The sequence below is a fragment of the Carcharodon carcharias genome, chromosome 21 (genome assembly GCF_017639515.1).
Source record: "Carcharodon carcharias isolate sCarCar2 chromosome 21, sCarCar2.pri, whole genome shotgun sequence".
NCBI lineage: Eukaryota > Metazoa > Chordata > Chondrichthyes > Lamniformes > Lamnidae > Carcharodon > Carcharodon carcharias.
This window is the reverse complement of record NC_054487.1, coordinates 32,128,182-32,152,312: the sequence shown is the minus strand read 5'-3', so window position 1 is coordinate 32,152,312 and position 24,131 is coordinate 32,128,182. Positions and strand designations below refer to the sequence as shown.

At 41.3% G+C, this 24,131-nt stretch overlaps 1 protein-coding gene across 7 annotated transcripts in view; it reads right to left on the bottom strand.

Annotated features, from left to right (window-relative positions):
• atxn10 (ataxin 10) overlaps positions 1-24,131 on the bottom strand; it is a 280,848-nt gene that overhangs the window by 198,660 nt on the left and 58,057 nt on the right. For 6 of the 7 annotated variants that reach the window (XR_005946489.1, XM_041216240.1, XM_041216241.1 and 3 more), the window contains 4 exons: positions 18,637-18,717; positions 17,083-17,254; positions 11,465-11,573; positions 6,596-6,765 (listed from right to left, as the gene is read on the bottom strand). Coding sequence is in view for 6 of the 7 variants with exons in the window: in XM_041216240.1 (XP_041072174.1) it covers positions 6,596-6,765; positions 11,465-11,573; positions 17,083-17,254; positions 18,637-18,717 (532 nt within the window). In the remaining variant the exon portion in view is untranslated. Of the gene's footprint in view, positions 1-5,200; positions 5,544-6,595; positions 6,766-11,464; positions 11,574-17,082; positions 17,255-18,636; positions 18,718-24,131 lie in introns of those variants that run through there. The other variant, XM_041216245.1, reaches the window with a different exon arrangement.

The window sequence follows — 24,131 nt, the reverse complement described above, 5'->3', positions numbered from 1 at the left end:
GTTAGTGGAGCAGCTATTGCGTTGAAGTTTGGCACAAACTTATGACAGAAGCTGCACATTTCCAAAAAGCTCATTTCACATTTGGTTTTAGGGGCAGGGAATTCTATCAAGCCTCTACCTTCGCTGCTCTTGGCAATACCTGTCATAATATTTCAGAATTAGCTCATTGAATAGCAGGAGGTTCAATTGGTGAACTGTCAAAATCTCCTGCCTCACTCTCACTGTCTCCTTCATCCTCCACTCTCCTTACTACCTGACATAGCTGCTGCTTCCTATTCTCCTCCCTACGATGGTATCGTTTCAACACGTTGATGTGACATAGCCAATTCTTTTTCCTGCGATCTGAGGTGCCCATCAAATAATTTACTTCACTAACCCTCTTCACTGCCTTGTATAACTGAACCGTGCTTTCAGAGGATCCTCCTGTAAAGGCAATAACCCTGGGTGAAATGTTCAGGTCTCAGTTTTTTTTAAAATTTGCCCATTCCTGCATCTTTGAGAAACTTTAAGATGTTCTTGAATTTGCAGGCTCCAGTGAGCCGTTCCTAGAACGTGGACATAGTATAGTACACATGGTTCGTTCCTCTGTCCGAAAAAACATTTCTTTCATTAATTTCAGAAGATTTTTATCTCATGTCCATAGATTAATTCAAAAGGACTAAAACCGGTAGATTAATTTGGTGAATCTCAGGTGGCAAATAAAAGTTCAGTCCTTTGTCCCAATCATGGAGATATTCATGATAATATGCCTTAATCATTCCTTTGAGAGTTTGATGGTACCTTTCTAAAGCTCCCTGTGTCTGTGGATGGTATGCTGTGGACTTTAACCGTTTTATATCCAAAGTGCTCTTTATGTTTTGAAAAATTTTAGACATAAAATTGGAACCTTGATCTAACTGGATTTCTATTCGTAAGCCATATCTAGTGAAAAATTGGGTTAACTTCTCTACCACGACCTTAGCTTTAACTACTCTCAAAGGGATAGCCTCTGGAAATCAAGTTGTCATATCATTAATAGTAAGGATATACTGATGTCCCACTTTCGTTTTCAGTAACGGTCCTACATAATCTATGAACACCCTACTAAACCTCCTAAAACTGGTATGGGAATTAAAGGTGCCAGTTTGATTGCACAATGTGGTTTTCCCACCATCTGGCATGTATGGCATGTTTCACAAAACTGCACCATATCCTTGTGAAGGCCTTGCCAGCAAAAGTGCTGACTTTTATGTGATTGGGTCTTTTGAATCCCTACATGTCCTGCCATAGTAATCTCATGAGCTATCATTAATATTTCCTGATGATATTTGGGCGGTACCACTACCTGATGAACCACCATCCACAAGTCTGTGAGGAAGTATCCATACCCTCAATAGAATCCTACTTTTAATATAGTAGAATTCCAGAACCCCTTCTGCCTCAGCTTCAGTTTGAGCTGGTTATGCCACTTTACTTAACTCTAGATTGGCTTGCTGAGCCTCAAAGACAACTTACTGAACATTTCCTTCGAATTGTCCATATCTGCGAAGTTTCAGATAGCCAAATATCTGTTTGTGGTGCCAATTTTGCCTCTGATGATGGAACTCATTTAGCCATTGATCGGGTTACTACACAAGGGGGAAAAATTCCTGGTACTTTTCCTGCAAATGCTCTGTCCCCTCGACTTCACTTGATCTTTCTGTACTACTGCAGAAACTACTAGTTTCACTCAGGCCAAACCATATCCAAGGAGTAAGTCAACTCCATCTACAGGCAAACTATGAACAACACCTGCTGTTACCATTCCAGATATTCGGTCACACTCCAGGTGCACCCGATACAAAGGTACAGGTATATACTCCCTGTCAATACCAATCACTAAAACCTTGGCATTTAGTGAACTCTCTGGTGGAAAAATCAGGCCTTTCCCCAGCAAGATAGTTTTGGGTAGCCCCTGTATCCCTAAGTATAACTGTAGGTTTACCTTCTTCACTTGAGGAATAAAGAGTTACTTTTCCTTTTGACAAGAATCCCCTGCAGCTTTCAGGTATCTTGTTCACCTCACCCGCACTCACATCAGTGTTCACACTCTGACTCACAGCTGCAGTTAACATTACAACTTGATCAGATGTATTTTCAATCGGGGTTTGTTTTCCTGAATCATCCTTAAGTACCCTGATAAGTCCCATAGATTTCCCACACAATTTCCAGAAATTTTCCCAAACCTTGTATCCCACCTTGTTACAATGGAAACACTTAGGCCTTTGGACATCACTCCCACCCTCAGAACTTTCCTTTCTGGTCTGAAGAGGAGATTTCAGCACATTCCCAGTTATCCCTTCTCTTCACTGACTACTTGCCACTTCCTTTCACCCCCCCACTTTCTATCTTTCTTGGGTTTATGGGGGTGATGGAAAAAGGATTTGGACTTATGGACAAGCTTCTAATCATCAACCATCTCTGCTGCCTGCCTTGCTGTTGAAACCTTCTGATTATCGACATGAATTCTTACTACTGGAGGAAGTGAATTTTTAAATTCCTCCAGGAGAATTATTTTCTTAAACTTTTCATATGTGGCCTCTACCTTTAGTGTCCGTATCCAACGATCAAAGTTAGTTTGCTTTACCCTTTCAAACTCAGTACAGGTCTGCCTAGGTTGTTTCCTTATGTTTTGAAAATTTTGCCTGTATACCACAGAGACCAACTCACGTGCGCAAAGAATAGCATTCTTTACTGCATCATAATCCATAGACACCTCTTCTAAAAGTAATGCATAAACCTCATGAAGTCTGCCCACTAACCTACTTTGCAGTAGCAATGTCCAGTTTCCTTCTCGCTACTTCATTTGCTTAGTTACCTTATCAAATGAAATGAAGAATGCCACTACATTCCTTTCTCCAAACTTTAGAAGAGCATGTACAAATTTAAACAGCTTCCCACTGGACTCTGGGTTGGGATAAGTCCTTCCGTCCGCAAAAACATTCCCCAACATCTGGTGCCTCAGTTTTAAATTTCAGCCTTTTGAGCTGGTATTCCCTTCCTCGTTTCTTTTCTCTAGCCTGAAATTCCAGTTCTAGCTGCTTAAACGCTCTTTCTTTCTCCGCTCTTTCTTTTTCTCTTTCTGCTCGTTCCTGTTCAAGGTTCTCTATTTCCTTTTTGTGTTCAAGCTGCTTCATTTGCAACCAAATCCTAGCCAACTCAATTGACTCACCCCTTGGAGAATGTGGTCTCTCTTGAATCCCTTCCAATTTCAAATGCTGCGCTATTACCTCAACTATGTCTGCTTTCTTCACCTCTTTGGTTAATTCTAATTTCAGTTTATCTGCCAATTCCATTAGCTTAGCCTTGGGTACATAGGATAAATCTTCCATTTTTAAAAAAGTCAAGCAACTTCCAAAGCCATCCGGTTACCTATGAATCAAAAAACTAGTATCTCTCCTTTTATCCTTTAACAATTATTAATCTGTATCCAATCGCTTATAGTCCATGCTTTAAATCTCATGAGACCCCCCCAATCTTATGATAGGGACCATGACGGGAGGAATGTGCAGTTCATTCTAGTCCCACTTATCCACAGGTTGTAACAATAGTTTACACATTTAATTCACCCACAAAACTGGCCATCTGTTACCTTTGATACTGTTATTCTCAGTATAAAAAGACTCTAATCAGGCTTCTTTCAGTAAAGGCAAAAACATTGATTTATTATAAACAAACTACTTTTGAAAACTCTTACTTATTACAACTTTGTGAACTCTCAAAAAAAATGAGTTATCCTGATGAGATGTTTCTGAGGAAGGTTTATCACAAAGGTGGGGCACAGAGGGAAAGAGAGAGTCTTTTTCTTGCAGCTTGCTACTGAAGGCACCCCCCACGCACACATTGCTGAGAGTTTTTTTGACTAAGATGCTCAAAGAATACTTCTCTTAGGCCAGGTGTTTTCAACCAATTAGCAAGAGTCTTTAGCCTGATAACAGCAGTTCTTTGTTAATTTAGATATACAAAATATTTCTTCCGTCTCCAGGTATTCCCTGCCGAACATCTATCTTGACCCTTGGTATCTTGAAGAATGGCATTTTCACAGCCCTGAATTAATATTGCAAACTTTTAAAAATAACTCAGGAGGAAGAGTGTCCAAAATTCAATGTCCTTCAAATTTTCCAAAAAACAGGTTCCTCTCAAGAATTACAGTATGACAGTGTTCTTTGAGACATTAGAAACAATTTTGGCTACTACTATAACCCTTGGGTGGAAGGTGTACAGCTCTCAACTATAAATGCTACATTTGTTTAGAGGAGAAACATTACAATATAGGGGTAAGGAGAGTCTCAATTGTTTTGTGGTGTTAGGAAGAAGTGCTTTAGATTTGTAATAATGATTCTATTAATCGGAGCGCATTCTCCATATAATTATTAACTTTCCTATATTTAAAATATGTTGAGAGGTGCATTACCGTCTTGTTTTGGCTTGCCTGCATCATCACAGTTAAAAGGAAGAACGGGTCAACTGTTTCCACAACTCTCCTATGTTTGCTCTCATACTGACCGTCAGAAGGTAATTAGGAGTAGGCCTACCATTCATTCACAAGATTCATCCAATATTCCAAAGTATCACAAAATTCTGCTCCTCTCTTCCCCCTAGAAATAAAACCTACACAGTCCCAAGTCCTTTAAACTGAAATTAGAGAGAATGCTAAATCAAGCTTAATATACGCATATTCATATGGAAACCTTTGTATTGTAAACCGAAGAGGCATAGAAAAGCTTAACAGGTTTGAGATTAAAGATTATGAAGTAAAAGTATCAAGAGCAAATTGTGTACAACCGTAGGTTTGCTTTTCAATGTAGAAGACTTTTTCAGTTTTACCAAATCAAATGCCAGCAAGTTTTTGGTTTGTAAAACCTGTAAGTGTTTGGGTGGGCTTGCTAGTGTTAAAAACCCTTTATATAAATTTTAGCATTCACTAGTAATGATGGGTAGATCCAAGTATTATGTACCAATAGACTTTCACACACAAGGGTGGATGTTGAATGCAGTCCTAAATCATTTAGTGACTATCCACATACAAATAAATGAATGCATGGTAACAGCCATAAAGCCATTATTCATTAGATCTTTTAATGCAGTATTCCATATGTATTGCTCAATGAAATTTATTATTAACATATAGTTTACTTCCTTGTGTTGGAAAAGTATCAATTATTTCATTTGCAATCCTAGACTCAGCAGTTTAGTGCTAAACTGTAATGCTCAACTCAATCTTTTCAACTGAGTTACTTAACTTTGCATATATAAATATTATAAATAAATATTATTTGCTTTCATTTTCTCCAACCTCATCTTGAAGGTGCTATGTCACAGTTCAATGGCATTATCAACCCCTCTCAGTAATTGTCACTTAAGTGGCCATTTTTAACACGAAGCTAGGAAGTGAGTTGAGCAGGCTAATCGATGTCATCTGGCAGGGATCTGCAGCCTGTGGCTCCAGAGCCCATGAGGTTCTTTAACATCTCATTTGCGGCTCCCAAAATTTTCCAGTTGGATTGCATTATTATGAAAAAAGCCTACAAAAATTAAGTCAAGAAAAGTAACAGCTGTGTTTTTATTGTGGGGATAATAGGCTTATTAATCCAAGCACAATAACATATACTCAATACATACTCTCAATACTGAGAGGAACCTGTTTTTTGGAAAATTTGAAGAACATTACTCTAAAAAATGTGAAAAAAACACATTAATTCAGAGTTAGGTCTATTTTAATTTTTTCTATTGTACATATATTATATATGCACATTATGCATTCTACCAGAGACATAGCAACTTGTCATGTATTTGGTTTAGAAATGCTGAATTTTCATCTTTTAGCTCTTAATGGTTTTTATTTTAGGCATTTTTTTTTTAGAAAAGCACTTCAGGTAAAAAAGGATGCTGACCTCTGGCATAAGGTATCACAGATGAGGCCTATGCTGTCTTCTTGACGTTAAATTTCTGGCAAAAGTCACTGAATAGCCAACAGGAATAGAACTCCTGGCTTATTTTTTCTCTCCTTACTCTCAGTGGCACCAAGGCGAACTGTAGTAACTGAACCGTGATCAATTAACTCAACATAGGCTGAAGCTTGAATCTAAGACTTTCCTGTTCTGTATTACTGCAACTATTTGCCTGAAAAAAAAATACAGCTTTAAAACCAACTTGGCAATGGATTTTTTAGATATCAGTATTGAATGGACAGTAATGTCCAGTTGGGGGGTGAGTGATTATAGTTAACTTCTAGATTAGCTAAAACCTTTTCATAATTGCTAACTCTGGTGTATTCAAATGGCTTGATCCTCTTATCTATATTGCTTCAAGACTTTGTACTTCCAGGGGCACTCTATTTCTCTAATAGAACAGAATAAAGTTTTTCAGTAAATCGTTATGGCTCAGCTCACCCTATGCATTGCAAACTTACAGTACATCTTTTTAGGTGATTGGTACAATGTTGTGTAGCTTTTGAAGAATTAAATTAATAGAGCGTTTTTCCTCCTTGAATCAAAGGTCAATGTCTCAGGTATAACTCAATAACACTAGAAAGTCATTTTTCTGTAAACAAAAAACTCACGATAAAAATTCTCACCTTATCTTGGTTTTCATTATTGTTGTAACAAAGATTCCCAATCAAATGGATCAAATGAGCTTTAAAACCCATAGCAGGGTGGGAGGTATGAGGGGTGGACGATAAAGATTGGGATACACTGAAGATATTCCTGCTTTGCTTTCCTGCAAAATGTGTCTGATACAAAAGTTCTGGAATAGAAAGTGATATTCAAAAGAAAATATAAATTAACATATCTAATATATTTGCATTAATATAATCCATCTTAAATAAAAGGCTATCATATTTTCAAAAATGTATTAAATTTCTCACTACTGCAGCTGTATATCTGCCTATCCTGCTTGTCTATTTATTGGTCTCAAGTCTTTCACAATGCTTTTCACAATTTGCAATATCTACCACTTTGTTAACATCATATTTGATCCCTCAACCCCCTAAATCAAGATTCTTGTCTGCTTTTGTTTAATTATATTTCCTGTTAGGTGTTAATTTTTACTTTAAATTTCTAGTTTAATCTAATCTCCCTATTTACCCATTGAACCCAATTCACTCCCTTTTATCCATTTACCACAATACCTTTACTCTTTCCACCTCCTATTTAAAATGTTTCCGTTACTGACCTATGGCTCTATTTGCCAATTTTTCCTTCCATTTAATCTGGGCATGGTTTTTAAAAAATATTAACTATAATTTTCATTTTTCCTAACAAGCATCCTGGCCCTTGACTTCTCTTTTTCCATTCTTATTATACTGAACCCACAGTTTCCAAAACATTTACTTACTATTAGATCACTTACTTGTTCCAATTCATTACTAAGACAAAGTCATGTAGTCCTTCCTTCCTTGTTAGATCGGCAATATACTGTTTGAGAAAATTGTCCTGAACAAAATGCAAAAACTCTCCCATCCTTCGCCCAATTTCCCAGAGAGGCTGAGGCTGGTGGAACTCTCCCAGCGTCTTTGCTGATTTTTATCCTACAACCAACATCATTAAAACAGATTATCTGATCATCATCCCATTCTGTTTATGGGAGCTTGCTGGGTGCAAATTGGTTCCTGCATTTATTACACTAAACTTTAGGTGCACTTCAAAAGTGCTTCTCTGCCTATACAGTGTTTTGGGACTTGGTGAGTTCATGAAAGGGGCTATTATAAATGCAAGTTTTTTTTTCCTATTCCCTCGTCTATTTTTGAATCATCAAAATCTTTGTCATGATTTGTTGGTACACACCCAATGCAATTACCAACAAAAGGTATCCCTCAATTTCTTTCTCACTATTACATTACCTATAATATGTTCCCAGTAATTTGCCACTTGTTATATCTCAGCTTTATCCAAAGGGATTCTGTTTGGGCCACTTCTACATAAATCCGAATGCTCCAATGCTGTGACACAGGGCAGGATTTTGCGGTCAGCAGTGAACAAGCTGAGTTCATTCATTGTGATTGCACTTGCTCAGAAATTTCTGTTGGCTTTTACAATTATCAGTCAAAACAGTATGTGTGTGTGTGTGTGTGTGTGTGTGTGTGTGCGTGTGTGTGTGTGGTCATGTCTTTATTCTTTCTCGAGCTTAGTAACTAACAAACTTACTCTTCGACTCAAGAAAACCAGAATTGATTGGGGGCTTATTAACAAATAAATTTTTTTGAATTGGAAAAGGCATTTACAGGGAAAATAAATTTTTAAAAATCGAGGGAGCTGAATAGAAAGGGAGCCAACTGGCTCCTCCTCACCCAGTTGTAACTTAAGGCTTTGATAACTACTTGTCGAAATTGAAGGCTTTGATACCATTTTGAAAATTGATGCTGAGCTTTTTTCCAGCATTTTCTGTTTTTATTTCAAATTTCCAGCATCCGCAGCAGTTTGTTTTTATCTAGTTGAAATATCTTTGGGATATCATCTCTTCTTTTCCTGACAGCCTTACAGGAATTTGGCCGTATTTTTCCTTCTTTGTCTAAGTTAATTGAAATCTTGGATCTTCAATGCCTTTTCAGTCATGGATACAGCAGGCTAGGCCAGCATTTATTGCTTATCCCTAACTGCTCGAGAAGGCAGTGGTGAGCTGCCTTCTTGAAGTGCTGCAGTCCACATGGTGTAAGTATGCTCACAGTGCTGTTAGGAAGGGAGTTCCAGGATTTTGACCCAGTGACAGTGAAGGAACGGCAATATATTTCCAAGTCAGAATGGTGAGTGGCATGAAGGAACTTCCAGGTGGTGGTGTTCCCATGTGTCTGCTGCTCTTATCCTTCCAGATGATAGTAATCGTGAGTTTGGAAGGTGCTGTCTCAGGAGCCTTGGTGGGTTCCTGTAGTGCATCTTGTAGATGGTATGCACACATCGGCAGGACCTAGATGTACAGCAAGCTTGGGTTAACAACCTGGTGGTCACCGCATGGACAAATGTCTGCAGCAGCAGGAGGCAGGTGCGGCCAAGCTCCCCGCCACTTGGAGGAATGCCGTGGGTCAGGCATCTGAGGTCCCAGTCAGAAAACGAGCCTCTAGATTTGGCCTTCCAACATATCCTGGAGAGTCAGCCGAAGGGGGGGCGAACATAATGCAGAGCTGTTGGAAGCCTTCAGCAGAGTGGCATGCGAGTCAGAAGAGTGCGTTCACATGCTCTCAGATGAAGTACTGCCCATATGTGCGTATATGGAGGTCTCCAAGGGTAGGATGACATGGAGACTCTGGCCCAGCGGAACACAGATGTGTGCAGACCTGCACTCCATCGCAGGAGCCATGGGTGAGTTCCTGCAGTGGCAACGCGAGAGGGAAATGGGGCACCTCAATGTCCCTCCAGGTACTCCTTCCCCTCAAGGAGTCAGGCCAGGGCAACCGGGCAGCTGGATACCCCTGGGTCATCTGGATACCCTGGGTCATCCAATCAGGAATCTCAGTGGCTATCCTTTCCCTCCAAGTCCCGTTTGCTTGTGAGCCCCTCAATCTAGTCTTCTGACATCACAGAAGGAGCAGCTGGCCAACGAATGATTTTGGAGGGAGAAGAATGTGTGTGACAGGGCCTTTCGGAGCCTCATGTAAGCACTCTCCCACGGAAGTGGGTCCTTCACATATCATGCTCATCTCAACGGCCTGAACATTTTGAATGCTGCCTGCTGGGGTTCGTTTTCAATTGCCTATCTGAGCTGACTGACATCACCCATACTTTCAAAGCCCCTGGACTCCCTCCCCTCTCCGCACTCCTTCCTTTCCAGGAATCCTTCCCCTCTCCAGACTCCTCCTTTCCCCTGGACTCCCTCCCCTCTCCGTACTACTTCCTGCCCCTGGACTCCCTCCCCCTCCCAACTCCTTCCACCCCCGGACACTGCCCTCTCTCTGCACTCCTTTCCCCTTCTGAACTCCTTCCCTTCCACCTACCTCCCCATTTGCCATTTTCTCCCCCGTTACCCCCTCCTTCCCAGTACTCCCTCCACTCCCGACACCTTCATTCCCTCCCTCCCAACCTTGTCCTCTAAGACCTTCATTCCTCCTCCCAACCTCACCCCCCAGACACCTTCATCCACCCACTCCGCCCCCCCCCCCCCCCAACCCCGACATCTCTTCCTCTTCCAGTTGATCCTGGACCTTCCTCTCCCACCTCCTTGACCACCATCCATCATGAGCATCAACGGTGACTTTCCAATTTCCGTGAGCTGCTTCGCAGCAGATCCACGTCCATAAGAATCCACCCAGCATGCCACGAATGTTCCTCCAGGATCCTGTAGCTGTTGGGCTCCAGCACCTTCTGCTCCTTGGATGTCCGTGATGTGAGCAAGGCCCTGGCAGTAAGTCCTGACTTTTGCATGTCACAGTTGTCAAGACATGTTCTGCAATGGTGAGTTTTCCCGCTGACGTGGCGGATGATCCAGCGGGGGGGGGGGGGGGAGAAAGAGTTTAGCGGGCTGGCCTTATAATGATATGCTGGTATATTACAATGAGGTTCCTGACGTCAGATGGCGGGAAACGCGGCTCGCCAACGACGGGCTGAGTGGGCAATTGCAAACTAGTTTCATGACGTTGTGAAACTGATTTTTGGCCATCTCACCATATTGCTCGCTCACGCCACCTAACACGCCCAATGCCAGTGGGCACGGAAAACCCCGACCAAGGTCCCTAATTTGTATTTCAATTCTTTCCTTAACCTTGCGGAACGTTGTATAAACTGAAAGACTTCACCACCAATCTTAAGCTAGCTGTTGTCAACTTTCAGTTTCTGTTATTGAGTCATGATTTTTCAATTTTAATCAATGATTCTAGCTCCTGATTTTTTTTTATACTAGCCTGGGTTATCAGTGGAATAAAACTGAGGCCAATATTGTCAGTCTAGGTAATGCTGAATTTGTAGCTACACCAAAGAAATAAACATTACTGTAATTTTTGGCACAATTCATGAAACATGAAAAACAAGATTACACTGTTTTGCAATATTCTCTGTTAGCCTTTTCCCCTTTTTATGTTTTCAAGTCATTGGATTGGCACGTTAATCACTACGCATTCTCCTTTTCAGGATTCATATTCCAGATGTCTCATTTGCTTGGGTACATGCCATTTGCGTTATCCATTCAATATCTGCAAAGCTTTAAATGAGACGACTTATAGGCTTGGACCCAGATAAGATTACAACAGATATTTTACAATGCTGGCCCTAATGTATTATATGCCACAGTAGTTTGCTCTCGTGGTTCATGAATTGGATTGCAGCCACCGATAAACGCACACATTTTATTTTTAAAAATCACCATGCAATAATTGCTAAAGGAATGATTAACTAAACATTTTCTTGCCTTTTTTGTTCTGAACTTACTCGTCAAGTTTTTTCTTTTAATGGTAATTTTCTCATCACTGATCAGAATCTTTCTTACAATTGCACAATGTATACCTTTCTTTTGCACTTACCAACAACAGTCTCTAGCAGACCAGGTGAGTTCTGCAAACAACTGAATTTTTCATGATTTGAGGTTGTTTCACAAAGAATATCAAGCAGCCTGATCACAGTAAGGGCTTCCTATGCAAAAAAAAGGATGAATTATTTGTTGGAACACCTAGAAATGATCCACAGAAAATAAGCAGGCCAAAAGTTAATAAAAACATATCACAAACACAAAAACATTTTAAAATTAAATAAGTATTCCATAATATGAATTTAGAAAATGTTTTTTGAAAAGCAAGTTTCAAAATTATTTTACACCAAAACCATATTTTAATTCAAACTGAAGCCAAATATCTATAAATGATTCATTTGTTCAGAACAGAAAATGCTGAAAAAACTCAGCAGGTCTGGCGGATCTGTGGAGCAAGAAACAGAGTTAATGTTTCGAGTCTGTATGGCTCTTCTTCACAGAATGTTGGGTTGACAAGTGTGAAGTAACATTCGCGCCACACAAGTGTCAGGCAATGACCATCTCCAACAAGAGAGAATCCAACATTCGCCCCTTGATGTTCAATGGCATTACCATCACTAAATCCCCCACTATCAACATCCTGGGGGTTACCATTAACCAGAAACTGAACTGGACTCGCCATATAAATACTGTGGCTACAAGAGCAGGTCAGAGGCAAGGAATAGTGCGACGAGTAACTCACCTCCTGGTTTCACAAACAAAGCCTGTTCACCATCTACAAGGTGCGAGTTAGGAGTGTGATGGATGCTCCCCACTTGCCTGGATGAGTGCAGCTCCCATAACACTCAAGAAGCTTGACACCATCCAGGACAAAGCAGCCTGTGCGATTGGCACCACAGCCACAAACATTCACTCCTTTCACCACCGACGCACAGTAGCAGCCGTGTGTACCATCTACAAGAAGCACTGCAGGAATTCACCAAGACTCCTTAGACAGCACCTTCCAAACACATAACCACTACTATCCAGAAGGACAAAGATAGCAGATAGATGGGAACACCACCACCTGCAAGTTCCTCTCCAACCCACTCACCATCCTGACTTGGAAATATGTCGCCATTCCTTCACTGTCGCTGGGTCAAAATCCTGGAACTCCCTCCCTAACAGCACTGTAGATGTATCTAGACCACATTGACTGCAGCGGTTTAAGAAGCCATCTCACCACCACCTCCTCAAGGGCAACTAGGGATGGGCAATAAATGCTGGCCTAGCCAGAGATGCCCACGTCCCATGAATGAATTTTTTAAAAAATTGCTTTTATTTTCATGATTCATTGATTCTACGTATGCACCCAATTTCAACTAGCTGTTGTGACAAATGGTTTAACATGAAACCCATTCAAAAATTTAAAAAACGTTAACCACAAGATCTGCTTACTTAATGCTGAATCAAAGTTGATTGTGGTACAGACAGGATGCAAACGGGAATAAGTAGAAATAACTCCTTCGTCCAAATGGGCTTGAACAATTCATGTTTGTGGAGAGAATATCCAGTTGCATTACTTTACATTTTGTGAAGAGACAGTGACCATGATCATTGGCACCTCACAACCACAGATAGCCCAGAATATCTGGAAACAATTTCAGTCAGATTTGTATGCGTCTTATGCATTTTCCTCATTGGACTCGTCAGTGTGAAAACAGGCATACTATGAAAAACTTCCCAATTCTCTGTTGCCCCAAGGAAACCAAATAGTCAGTCATACCTTCCAGAGAGGAATGGGAAGCAGACTTGGAACTGCATTTCAAACTTTCTAAATAGGGACAAATATGGAGTAATGGATGAGGTATATTGAAGGTCTTGGTTTCAGCTCATTCAGATTATCATCTTCCACAGAACAGATGTAAAACATCAGGCTATTAAAAAGCTGGGCATTTCTCAAAGGCAACCTTTTGGAGTAGACTAGAGGGGTTGGGGGAGGGTTGCCTAAATATATTTATTTTGTCAACATGCAAAACAAAACTCTCTGGGCTAGGAAGCTCAGGTTCTTTCTGATATTACTAAGGAATTACTTCCCTTAAACTGGAGATATACCAGGATTCCTAATCCATTCTTCTGTCTCAAAAACAATAAAAACATTCTCAATGTTACTGATGACCTGAAAACTTTTACTGGTGGTGCAGAAATTTAAATTCTATAACGAACAACTCAAGGATCCAATGTATTTCAAACATAGCTCTGGAATGATAGGCAATAATAATGCAGCAAATTTTGCAGTATTGAGGGTGGCAAAAAGAGTTGTGAAAAAACAGGGCAGAACATGAATAGTAAGGCATGATGGGATGCATTTAAAGTCTCTTAAAAACGTGAAGATAAATATCTTTTGATTGATAAAAAAGTCAGCTAGTCATTAAGGTTCAGTTTGGACAAGAATATTTAAGTTCAGCTCTCAGTAGAATAATTTATGTCAGCAGAGGTATCCTGTCCTGCTATTTCAAACTAAATGTATATCTGTATTACCACACTATGATGGTATAGTGGTCATGGTACTGGACCAAGAACCTGAAGTTCATGAATTCAAATTCCACCATGGCAAGCTTGCTCAGCAAAGGACTTAGTTTCATTCCCTTACATTCTCATCTCAATGAATTTTGGGCTCGGCACGATGCTGAACTCTTCTTCCGCCACCTTCATCTCCGTTCTCACTTCTTTGGGCAGGAGTCCTCTCCCCGTTCAACGGATCCTTTTACCCACCTCCAATATTCTCCCTCCACTTGGACCCCTCCCTCTGAATTCTTACCTTCTCTTGATCTTTTCATTGAGAACTGTTGGCGTGACATTAGTCGTCTCAATTTCTCTGCTCCTCTCACCCATTCTAACCTGTCTCTCTCTGAACTTACTGCATTCTGTTCTCTCAGGTCCAACCCTAACATTGTCATCAAACCCGCTGACAAGGGTGGTGCTGTTGTTGTCTGGCACACTGATCTCTACCTTGCGGAGGCAAGTGTCAACTCGCAGACACTTCCTCCTTCCTCTCCCTGGACCATGACCCCACCACAGAACATCAAGCCATTGTTTCTAGGACTGTTACCTCATCTCCTCTGGAGATCTTCCTCCCACAGCTTCCAACCTGATAGTCGCCCAACCTCGGACGGCCTGCTTCTACCTCCTATCCAAAATCCAAAAACAGGACTGTCCCAGCAGACTGATCGTGTCAGTCTGTTCCTGCCCCACGGAACTCATTTCTCGTTATCTTGACTCCCCTCTCTCTCCCTTTGTCCAGGCCCTTCCCACCTACATCCATGATTCCTCTAACACCTTATATCACATCAACAATTTCCAGTTCCCTGGCCCCAACCGCCTCCTCTTCACCATGGACGTCCAATCCCTCTACACCTCCTTCCCCCACCAGGATGGTCTGAGGGCTCTTAGCTTCTTCCTTAAACAGAGGCCTGAACAATCCCCATCCACCACTACTCTCTTCCGTCTGGCTGAACTTGTTCTCACGCTGAACAATTTCTCCTTTAACTCCTCTCACTTCCTCGAAATAAAAGGTGTGGCTATGATACCCTCATGGGCCCCAGCTATGCCTGTCTCTTTATGGGGTATGTGGACCATCCCTTGTTCCAGTCCTACTCCGGCCCCCTCCCACAACTCTTTCTCCGGAACATCGATGATTACTTCGGTGCTGCTTCATGCTCTTGTCAGGACCTGGAAATATTTATTAATTTTGCTTCCAATTTCCACCCCTCCATCATTTCACATGGTCCATCTGACACTTCCCTTCCCTTCCTTGACCTCTCTGTCTCAATTTCTGGTGATAGACTGTCTACCAACATCCATTACAAACCTACCGACTCCCACAGCTATCTTGACTACAGCTCCTCACACCCCGCTTCCTGTAAGGACTCCATCCCATTCTCTCAGTTCCTTCGCCTCTGTTGCATCTGTTCTGATGATGCTACCTTCAAAAACAGTTCCCCTGACATGTCCTCCTTCTTCCTTAACCGAGGTTTTCCACCCACGGTCGTTGACAGGGCCCTCAACCGTGTTCGGCCCATCTCCAGCGCATCCGCCCTCACACTTTCTCCTCCCTCCCAGAAACATGATAGGGACCCCCTTGTCCTCACTTATCACCCCACCAGCCTCCGCATTCAAAGGATCATCCTCTGCCATTTCTGCCAACTCCAGCATGATGCCACCACTAAACACATCTTCCCTTCACCTCCCCTGGCGGCATTCCGTAGGGATCGTTCCCTCCGTGACACCCTGGTCCACTCCTCCATCACCCCCTACTCCTCAGCCCCCACCTACGGCACCTCCGCATGCATATGCAAAATATGTAACACCTGCCCCTTCACTTCCTCTCTTCTCACCGTCCAAGGGCCCAAACACTCCTTTCAAGTGAAGCAGCATTTCACTTGCATTTCCCCCAACTTAGTCTACTGCACTTTTTGCTCCCAATGCGGTCTCCTCTACATTGGAGAGACCAAACGCAGACTGGGCGACCGCTTTGCAGAACACCTTCGGTCTGTCCGCAAGAATGACCCAGACCTCCCTGTCGCTTGCCACTAGGCACTTCACAGCCTTCCGGACTGAATATTGAGTTCAACAACTTTAGATCTGGAACACCCTCCTCCATCCCCACCCCCTTTCTGTTTCTTCCCCCTCCCTTTTGTTTTTTCCAATAATTTATATAGATTTTTCTTTTCCCACCTATTTCTGTTATTTTTAAATCTATACCTTTTATGCCCTTTTAGTCTTTTTTCACCGCACACCCCCAGAGCTATCTGTACCTTGCGTGTCCTGCCATCCATTCTTAATTAGTACATTCTTTTAGATAATATCTTCACCTTCAACACCTCTTTGTTCTTTTGTCTGTGACATCTTTTGATTATCTGCTCCTATCACTACTTGCTTGTCCCTACAACCACCCCCCACAACTTCTCTCCCTACCCCACCTCAAACCAGCTTATATTTCACCCCTCTCCTATTTTTACTTAGTTCTGTTGAAGGGTCATGTGGACTCGAAACGTCAACTTTGTTCTTCTCCGCCTATGCTGCCAGACCTACTGAGTTTTTCCAGGTATTTCTGTTTTTGTTTTGGTAGTTTATGGGCCAGAACCAGAAAATAACCTTAAAACTGTTGTGTTGCAAAAACCCTACTTCTGGGAAAGAAATCTGTCACCTCTACCCAATCTAGTCTTCGTGAATCCATTCCCACACTATGCTGTTGACTCTTAATGTCTTCAGGGCAACTCAGGATGTGTGGTAAATACAGGCTCGCATGTGTCACCCACATCCCAAGAAAATATATTTTAAAAACTCCTGTAATAAAATCAATAGAATGGTTCAATATTTGTTTTTAAAGAACACTAGTATTCATAGTTGTAACTTGGCAATGAGCAACGGTAATCATTGTTAACTGGGACTAAATGTTAAATTCATCACAGAAATTGATTCATGGATCCTTGCAAGAAACCTAAACAAATTGACTTGTTCAAACCACAGGCAAACAGGCCACTCACTGTACCCCCACACCCCACAAATTCCCCCAAGCTGGGAGTGAAATGGTCAATTCTTTCAAGCTCTGTATACAACGTAAACAACACTGAAATTAAAGCTTTCTTTTTCAGCCTGATCTGGTGAAAGTGGGGCAATTCCCCATCCTACCTCATCCTCTTCATTTGTAGTGGAGGCAAATTTCAACACTGCCATGCATTTCTCTAGGAAACAGCCTGCCAGAAATTGCATCATCCTCACAGCAGCAGTCAATTCATCACTGTCAGCTGGAGATCCCAGTATCTCACTCAACTTTACAGATATCAGATCCAATACAATAATCCTGAAACAAAAGATTATAGGCATCAGAGCTATAACTTGCATTACCTACAGAAAAGTCACAATACAAAAAGATCCTGTAAAATTATATATTAGGGTTGATAAAATATGTGATATTATGATTAGTAAAATAATACATCTAACTAATTCAGCACATTCTGGTGTGCAGTGCCCAATATGGATATAAATTTCAGTGGGATTTATATGTACCAACATAAAGATGTCTATTTTTATGTGCAGTCTTGTTTTGCTTTATAAATTTACCTTGTTGCTGTTAAGATCCATAAAAGTAGTCCTTTTTTAAAAATTTATATTTTTCCATATTCTCTACTTCAGATTCCCACTGCTCCCATTGGCCCAAGCAGAAAGAGGCAGAACTTAATGTGATTCAGCTAACAGCCAAAGTGTGCTTCTCCCTCAAAGCTGGCACAGCTTGGCCAATGAATGTAGCCACTTTTGAGCATCAAGGGCCAGTGTGTAAAATGTATGGAAAAAGGCTACTTTTAGGGAAAATACAAGATAGTAATCTAAATAAAGAGGTCAAAGAATGACATCATCAAGGAAAATGTTTTCACTCTACTATGGCATTTTACCATCTTTGAAACGTGAAGGGAAACATTTCAGGGTAAATAGACAAGTTGGTCTGTTCTCTTATCTGCTTTCAAGACTCAGGCTTCTCTTCCAGATTCTGTGAGGCTCTGCTTTGGGGTGCAGCCTTCACAGATCCCAAAGAAAATGATCAGAGCAGGTTGATGGGGATATATGAAGCATCCTTCCAAGGAAAGGGCCCAGCAAAAATCATTTCACTTCTGAGCAGACACACACTGGAACTTATGGCACACCTTAAATGTGGCACTATTGAGGTCACTCCAAATTGGCACATAATTTGATAGGGTCAACACCAGAGTCCACAAGCGAGTGTGTGGGAATTCAAGCTCTTGAACTGTTGTAAATCACTATTTACTCCTGAATTGTTTAATTACCAATAACTATTGTTCAAGAGGCAAAACTCCAAGTTTATATGGAATGAGAACAGAAAGAAAAGATAGCATTTCTGTGCTAAAATGACACTCTGGTAACTGTGGGTAGAGTAGCCCAATTTGGGTAATCATCCCATTTACAACTGAGGTATGAAATTATAGCTTCTGAGATCAACTGGACTCAAACATTAAGTTCCCCTGGGGGCATCAAATTACCTCTAACCAGGTTACTTTGAAAAATACACTTTTTCAGTTAACTAGGAAAACCATCCAGACTTGTAAGAATTTGACTGTGCTATTTTTTAAAAGTAGAATTTAAAAGCAGTCATATCTGGAATCATCAGGACTTGAATTGCTAGGGCCAAAGATTTGAGAAGCAGCAATTCAAACTGAATTTTTATCTTACCTTTCTTGATTGTTCAATTTAGTGTACGTCATAGCCACGAAATCCTGACATTTGAGAAACTGGTCTGTTACAATCAGAAACCTGAAAAGAGAACATTAAACTCCTGTTAAGTTGTAAAGTTTTAATGTCAGCATGGTATTCTTCAATAAGAGCCCTTAAGATCCTCCAAGAAACGAAGAAAGAACCCAGTCACAATTGAATTTAATGCCTTTCAGGATATTTGCCACAAAACTTCTGTTCACATAATGCATATTTTTGAAAGAGATACAATTTACAGGAAACCAAGTAAAATATTTGCCATTTATTCACCTGGTATTATGTATCATTGACATTTTGCATGTCCATAATATTTAAATATCTCTGGATCACACTCAGTGTTCCCTCTAATTTCATTTAACTGTATGTGGGCCCATTTTTGTTGCACTGTGCAGTTCCTTTAACATTGCAACACACGTATGCATCTTAAAAGGACCACTGCTCATGTGCGGCCTGTTTGTCCCCTGCGTGGCACATGCCCATATGCTGTGAGGCCATGCATCCTAGAGGGAAGGTTGCACACCACTCGGATAATCACTTGTAAAGTTAGATTTTCAAAACTTGTGTAAGCTAAAACTTCCTTAACTTTACAATTCAATACAAATGTTTTACCTTGCATCTTTACTTCAACCCCTCTGAATGAATGAATGCTTAAAATGACAATTATGTCAGGCTATCATTTGAAACTACACAGAAGATTTTTTTCCCCTGCAATTCTACTTAATGATTTTATTTATGGTACAACAGCTTATCCTAGTAATCCCACATAATCATTGTACTTGACCTGAGGCAGCTCCATGTGTGTCTACACCAGCTCCATTCTTGGATTCAGGTCTTTCCAAACCTCTCAAAAGCAGGTCATTTAAGACCCTTGACTTGATCATTTCCTTCAGAGGCCAACTCAACTCTGTTATCCTCTATTGACTACCCATTTTTTTTTTTTTAATTCATTCATGGGATGTGGGCTTTGCTGGCTGGGCCTCGAGAAGGTGGTGGTGAGCTACCTTTTCGAACCGTTGCAGTCTATGCGGTCTAGGTACACTCACAGTGCTGTTAGGAAGGGAGTTCCAGGATTTTAACCAAGCGACAGTGAAGCAACGGCAATATATTTCCAAGTCAGGATGGTGAGTGACTTGGAGGGGAACTTCCAGGTGGTGGTATTCCCATCTATCTGCTGTCCTTGTCCTTCTAGATGGTAGTGGTCGTGGGTTTCGCAAGTGCTGTCTAAGGAGCCTTGGTGAATTCCTGCAGTGTATCTTGTAGATGGTACACACTGCTGCCACTGTGCGTTGGTGGTGGAGGAAGTGAATGCTCATGAATGTGGTGCCAATCAAGCAGGCTGATTTGCCCCGGATGGTGTCAAGCTTCTTGAGTGTTGTTGGAGCTGCACTCATCCAAGCAAGTAGACATTATTCCATCACACTCCTAACTTGTGCCTTGTCGGTGGTGGGCAGGCTTTGGGGAGTCAGGAGGTGAGTTAGTTGTCGCAGGATTCCTGGCCTCTGGGAGATGTTCTACTCCCAAGCTAATTCTGCATGCTTTAATTGCCACTGAGTGACATCCATCACAAAATGAAGGATTAACCAATTGAATGCAATATGGTTCTTATAAATGAATGCAAAGATCAAATTTTGTAAAGTTAAATCAATAAGATTATATCTTAATATCAGATCCACCCTAGCTTCTTTACTGTTTAAGCTCAAAGGTTCACATTATTGCAGCGCATAGCAGCGGGGTTGTGATTCATATTAACAAATATTAGTATTCAACAACAGCTAAACTGATACCTTCTGAACAATACTGGTTCAAATTAGCATAATAGAGCCCTAAAGGAGGCCGTTCGGCCCATTGCATCTGCAACATCTCCTTTGTAGAGCAATTGAGATAGCCCCACTCTGCAGCTCTTGCTTGGAATCTCTTTTTGGAATTTTTACTACTTCAAATATTTATCCAATTCTCTTTTGAAAACTATTATTGAATCTGTTTCCGCCACCCTACCAGGCAGTAAAATCCAAATGCTAATCACTACCTGTGGAAGAAAGGTTTTCCTCATGTCTGGTTCTTTTGCCAAACTCCTTAAATCTGTGCACTCCAGTTATCAAGTTTTCAATAGGGCCAATTAAGAAGATTTCAAATATCAATTTTTAGTCAAAATACAGTTTGATAAACTCAGCCTGGGAGGCATGAGAAACGTAGCTACTGGTTTCAGCACTGCTGAAATGAGAAAGATGGGAATGATGCGGGGGTGAATGAGGAAAAACATAAGCCAAGGTTGTCAATCCTGATTGTAATCTATTAAATCTTGCTGGAAAGTACAAGCACTTGGATATCAGATCATGTTCAGTCGCACAGCATGTTGAGGAAGTAGTTTGCTGATGATGCCTCAACTTAGAATAGCGAGGTACTGCTTTTCTGCTAGAAACCCTGGAACTCACTGCCAGCATGAGCTACCACCTTTAGGGGATGAAGAGAAAATTGAAAAAGTAACAACAAGCATCACAGGTATTGGGAGCCAAGAGTAAGCAAGAAGACATCCCATTTCAGCACTATGCCTCCGGAATGCCACAAAGATAGCAGCTTTAGTCTGGAGGCCACATGTTTCAAAAAAAAAAATCACTGTTTTTGTATTTATTTTAAACCCAAAGTATAAAGACATGGATAAAAATCCAAGGATGAGGTGGAATTACTGTCACGGCCTGAACTATATCTTTTCAGTAATGTCAATCAAAACAAAACCTCATTAATCATAAAAGCACACATCGGCAACTGAAAAAGTTACTTAATAAAGATCAAAACCTCTCCAAGCACCATATCTGAAGCATATCAACGGCAATATATAATCACCTAATTATACAGGAGCAAAGTGCTCTTTTGGGCACCTTTTCACTGTTAAGGTATTAATTAGGAACAGGAAACCATTGTTGTTGGTCAAATATATATTGTAGTTTTATTGTTGAACAATCTTTGTAAAATGGATATTTTGTAATGGCATCCAAGTCAATTGCATGGAAAGGATCTTTTTGTTGAAATCAGTGTACAGTGAATGTATACATGTACTAATACATACACAAGACAGTTCTTTGTGGTCAGGAAAACACCATTATCAGTTAGTCACCAGAGTCTTGTACAATTTGGATCTGGGTTAGTTCATAGAAGGCAAACTACATTTGCTTAATAATTTGTGAAAGGAAGATGGTAATTCATCATTCTGCGCCATTCAAGATCTTTATCTCTCCAAAACTGATGTTAGTTACGTCTAAAAACTCAGCAGATCTGGCAGCATCGACGGAGAAAAGAGTTGACGTTTCGATTCCTCTTGGGTCATGAGGACTCGAAACGTCAACTCTTTTCTTCTCCGCCGATGCTGCCAGATCTGCTGAGTTTTTCCAGGTAATTCTGTTTTTGTTTTGGATTTCCAGCATCCGCAGTTTTTTGTTTTTATTCGTTAGTTACGTCTTGACTATCCTGCTTAGGGGATCTTTGGGACTGAGTTGCCTCAATCATGACACGTCTGCCAATAGAAGACTGAGAATCAAGTCAAACCTCTGAGTCAGAGTAAGTAACCTGATACTATGGCTAAGTGGGTCTGAAGTACTCCTGAGTGCTGTTGATGAGTCAGCCTTGCTCATTAACTGAACCTGGAGGGTAAACCTCTCTTTGCCAGCTGGGTATTTTTTTCCCCAACTAGGCTGGACAAGCAGTGTAAAGCTCATCTTCTGTGTTGATAAACTAAGTGGTTTTCGTTGGTTAAGCTGCAGCAAATGCCTTGTTCACACCTGGGAGTTCTTAAACCACAGCATTTGTCAAGCCCTGTGGCTACATTATTTGAACTTGTGTAAGTAGAAAGTGCACTGTGGGGAGAGCAGGCCTCTGTAATTAGGTAAAAAGTAACTAATTGTGGATTTCTCAGCACACTAATGCCGTTTGTATAGGTTGGACGGGGCAATAACTGAAAACAATGTACTTACATTTTTAATGCCAAATTGTTAGAAACAGGTCTCTTTAAACTGGATTTTTCTTTTAAAAATATGGAAGGACAGTGCATTATTTGGACATTGGAGACTGCCCAAGAATTTTTTTTAAAAAAGGGTCATAAGTTCACCTTGGAACTGTCAACAAGCAGTCCTCTTCCAAGAAATCACCTCAGCTAATTGGCACTTAAGAAGGAGTTGTTTGTTTGTTTTGAACTGCAAAGCTCTTTAATTAGTGAAAAGCTAGAAGACAAAAAGGCAATCACATGGCAGAGGCAAACCTTAAGTTTGTGCCTGTTTTGCTTTCAGTCTTGTTGGGGAAAGGCTGAGAACAGAAGACTACCCTGACTAGCTCGCTCTCTGTCCCTCTCCGCTTTGTGAAACCATGTGTGGTTCTCAACCTGTAGCTGGATAATCCTCATCTGAGTGTAGTTTGTCTGCATAATTTTGGACTTGCTAGCTGAGACGGGAAGAATTGGTCCAGCTATACTCTCCTCGACGCTGAAGCATCGTTGGGTAACTTCACAACATCTACTCAACCTCGAACCTCTGTCAACTTAATTTTTTTTCCTTTCCAAGGAAGTTTTTTTTTCCATCCACCCAACTCAGACTACCTGTGTATCTTTGTCTGTGTAGGTATGTCTGTGTGTGCTGGGGAAGTTTAAAAGGGTTCGTTAGTTACACTTACAATCGTGTATCAACCAGTTTTTTTCTTTAACAAAAACAGAATTACCTGGAAAAACTCAGCAGGTCTGGCAGCATCGGCGGAGAAGAAAAGAGTTGACGTTTCGAGTCCTCGTGACCCATGAGGAATCGAAACGTCAACTCTTTTCTTCTCCGCCGATGTTGCCAGACATGCTGAGTTTTTCCAGGTAATTCTGTTTTTGTTTTGGATTTCCAGCATCCGCAGTTTTTTGTTTTTATCTGTTTTTTTCTTTTATTCATTCACAGGTTGTGGGCCTAGCTGGCTGGGCCAGCATTTATTGCCCATCCCTGGTTGCCTTGAGAAGGTGGTGATGAGCTGCCTTTTTGAACCGGTGCAGTCCATGTGGTGTAGGTACACCTACACTGCTGCCAGGGAGTGAGTTCCAGGATTTTGACCTAATGACAGTGAAGGAACGGCGATATATTTCCAAGCCAGGATGATGGGTGACTTGGAGGGGAATTTCCAGTTAGTGGTGTTCCCATCTGTCTGCTGCCTTGTCCTACTGGATGATAGTGGTCGTGGGTTTGGAAGGTGCTGTCTAAGGAGCCTTGGTGAATTCCTGCAGTGCATCTTGTAGATGATACACACTGCTGCTACTGTGTGTCTGTGGTGGCGGGAGTGAATGTTTGAGGATGTCGTGCCAATCAAGCAGGCTGCTTTGTCCTGGGTGGTGTCAAGTTCTTGAGTGTTGTGGGAGCTGCACTCATCCAGGCAAGTGGGGAGTATTCCAACACACTCCTGACTTATGCCTTGCGGTGGACACGCTTTGGGGAGTCAGGAGG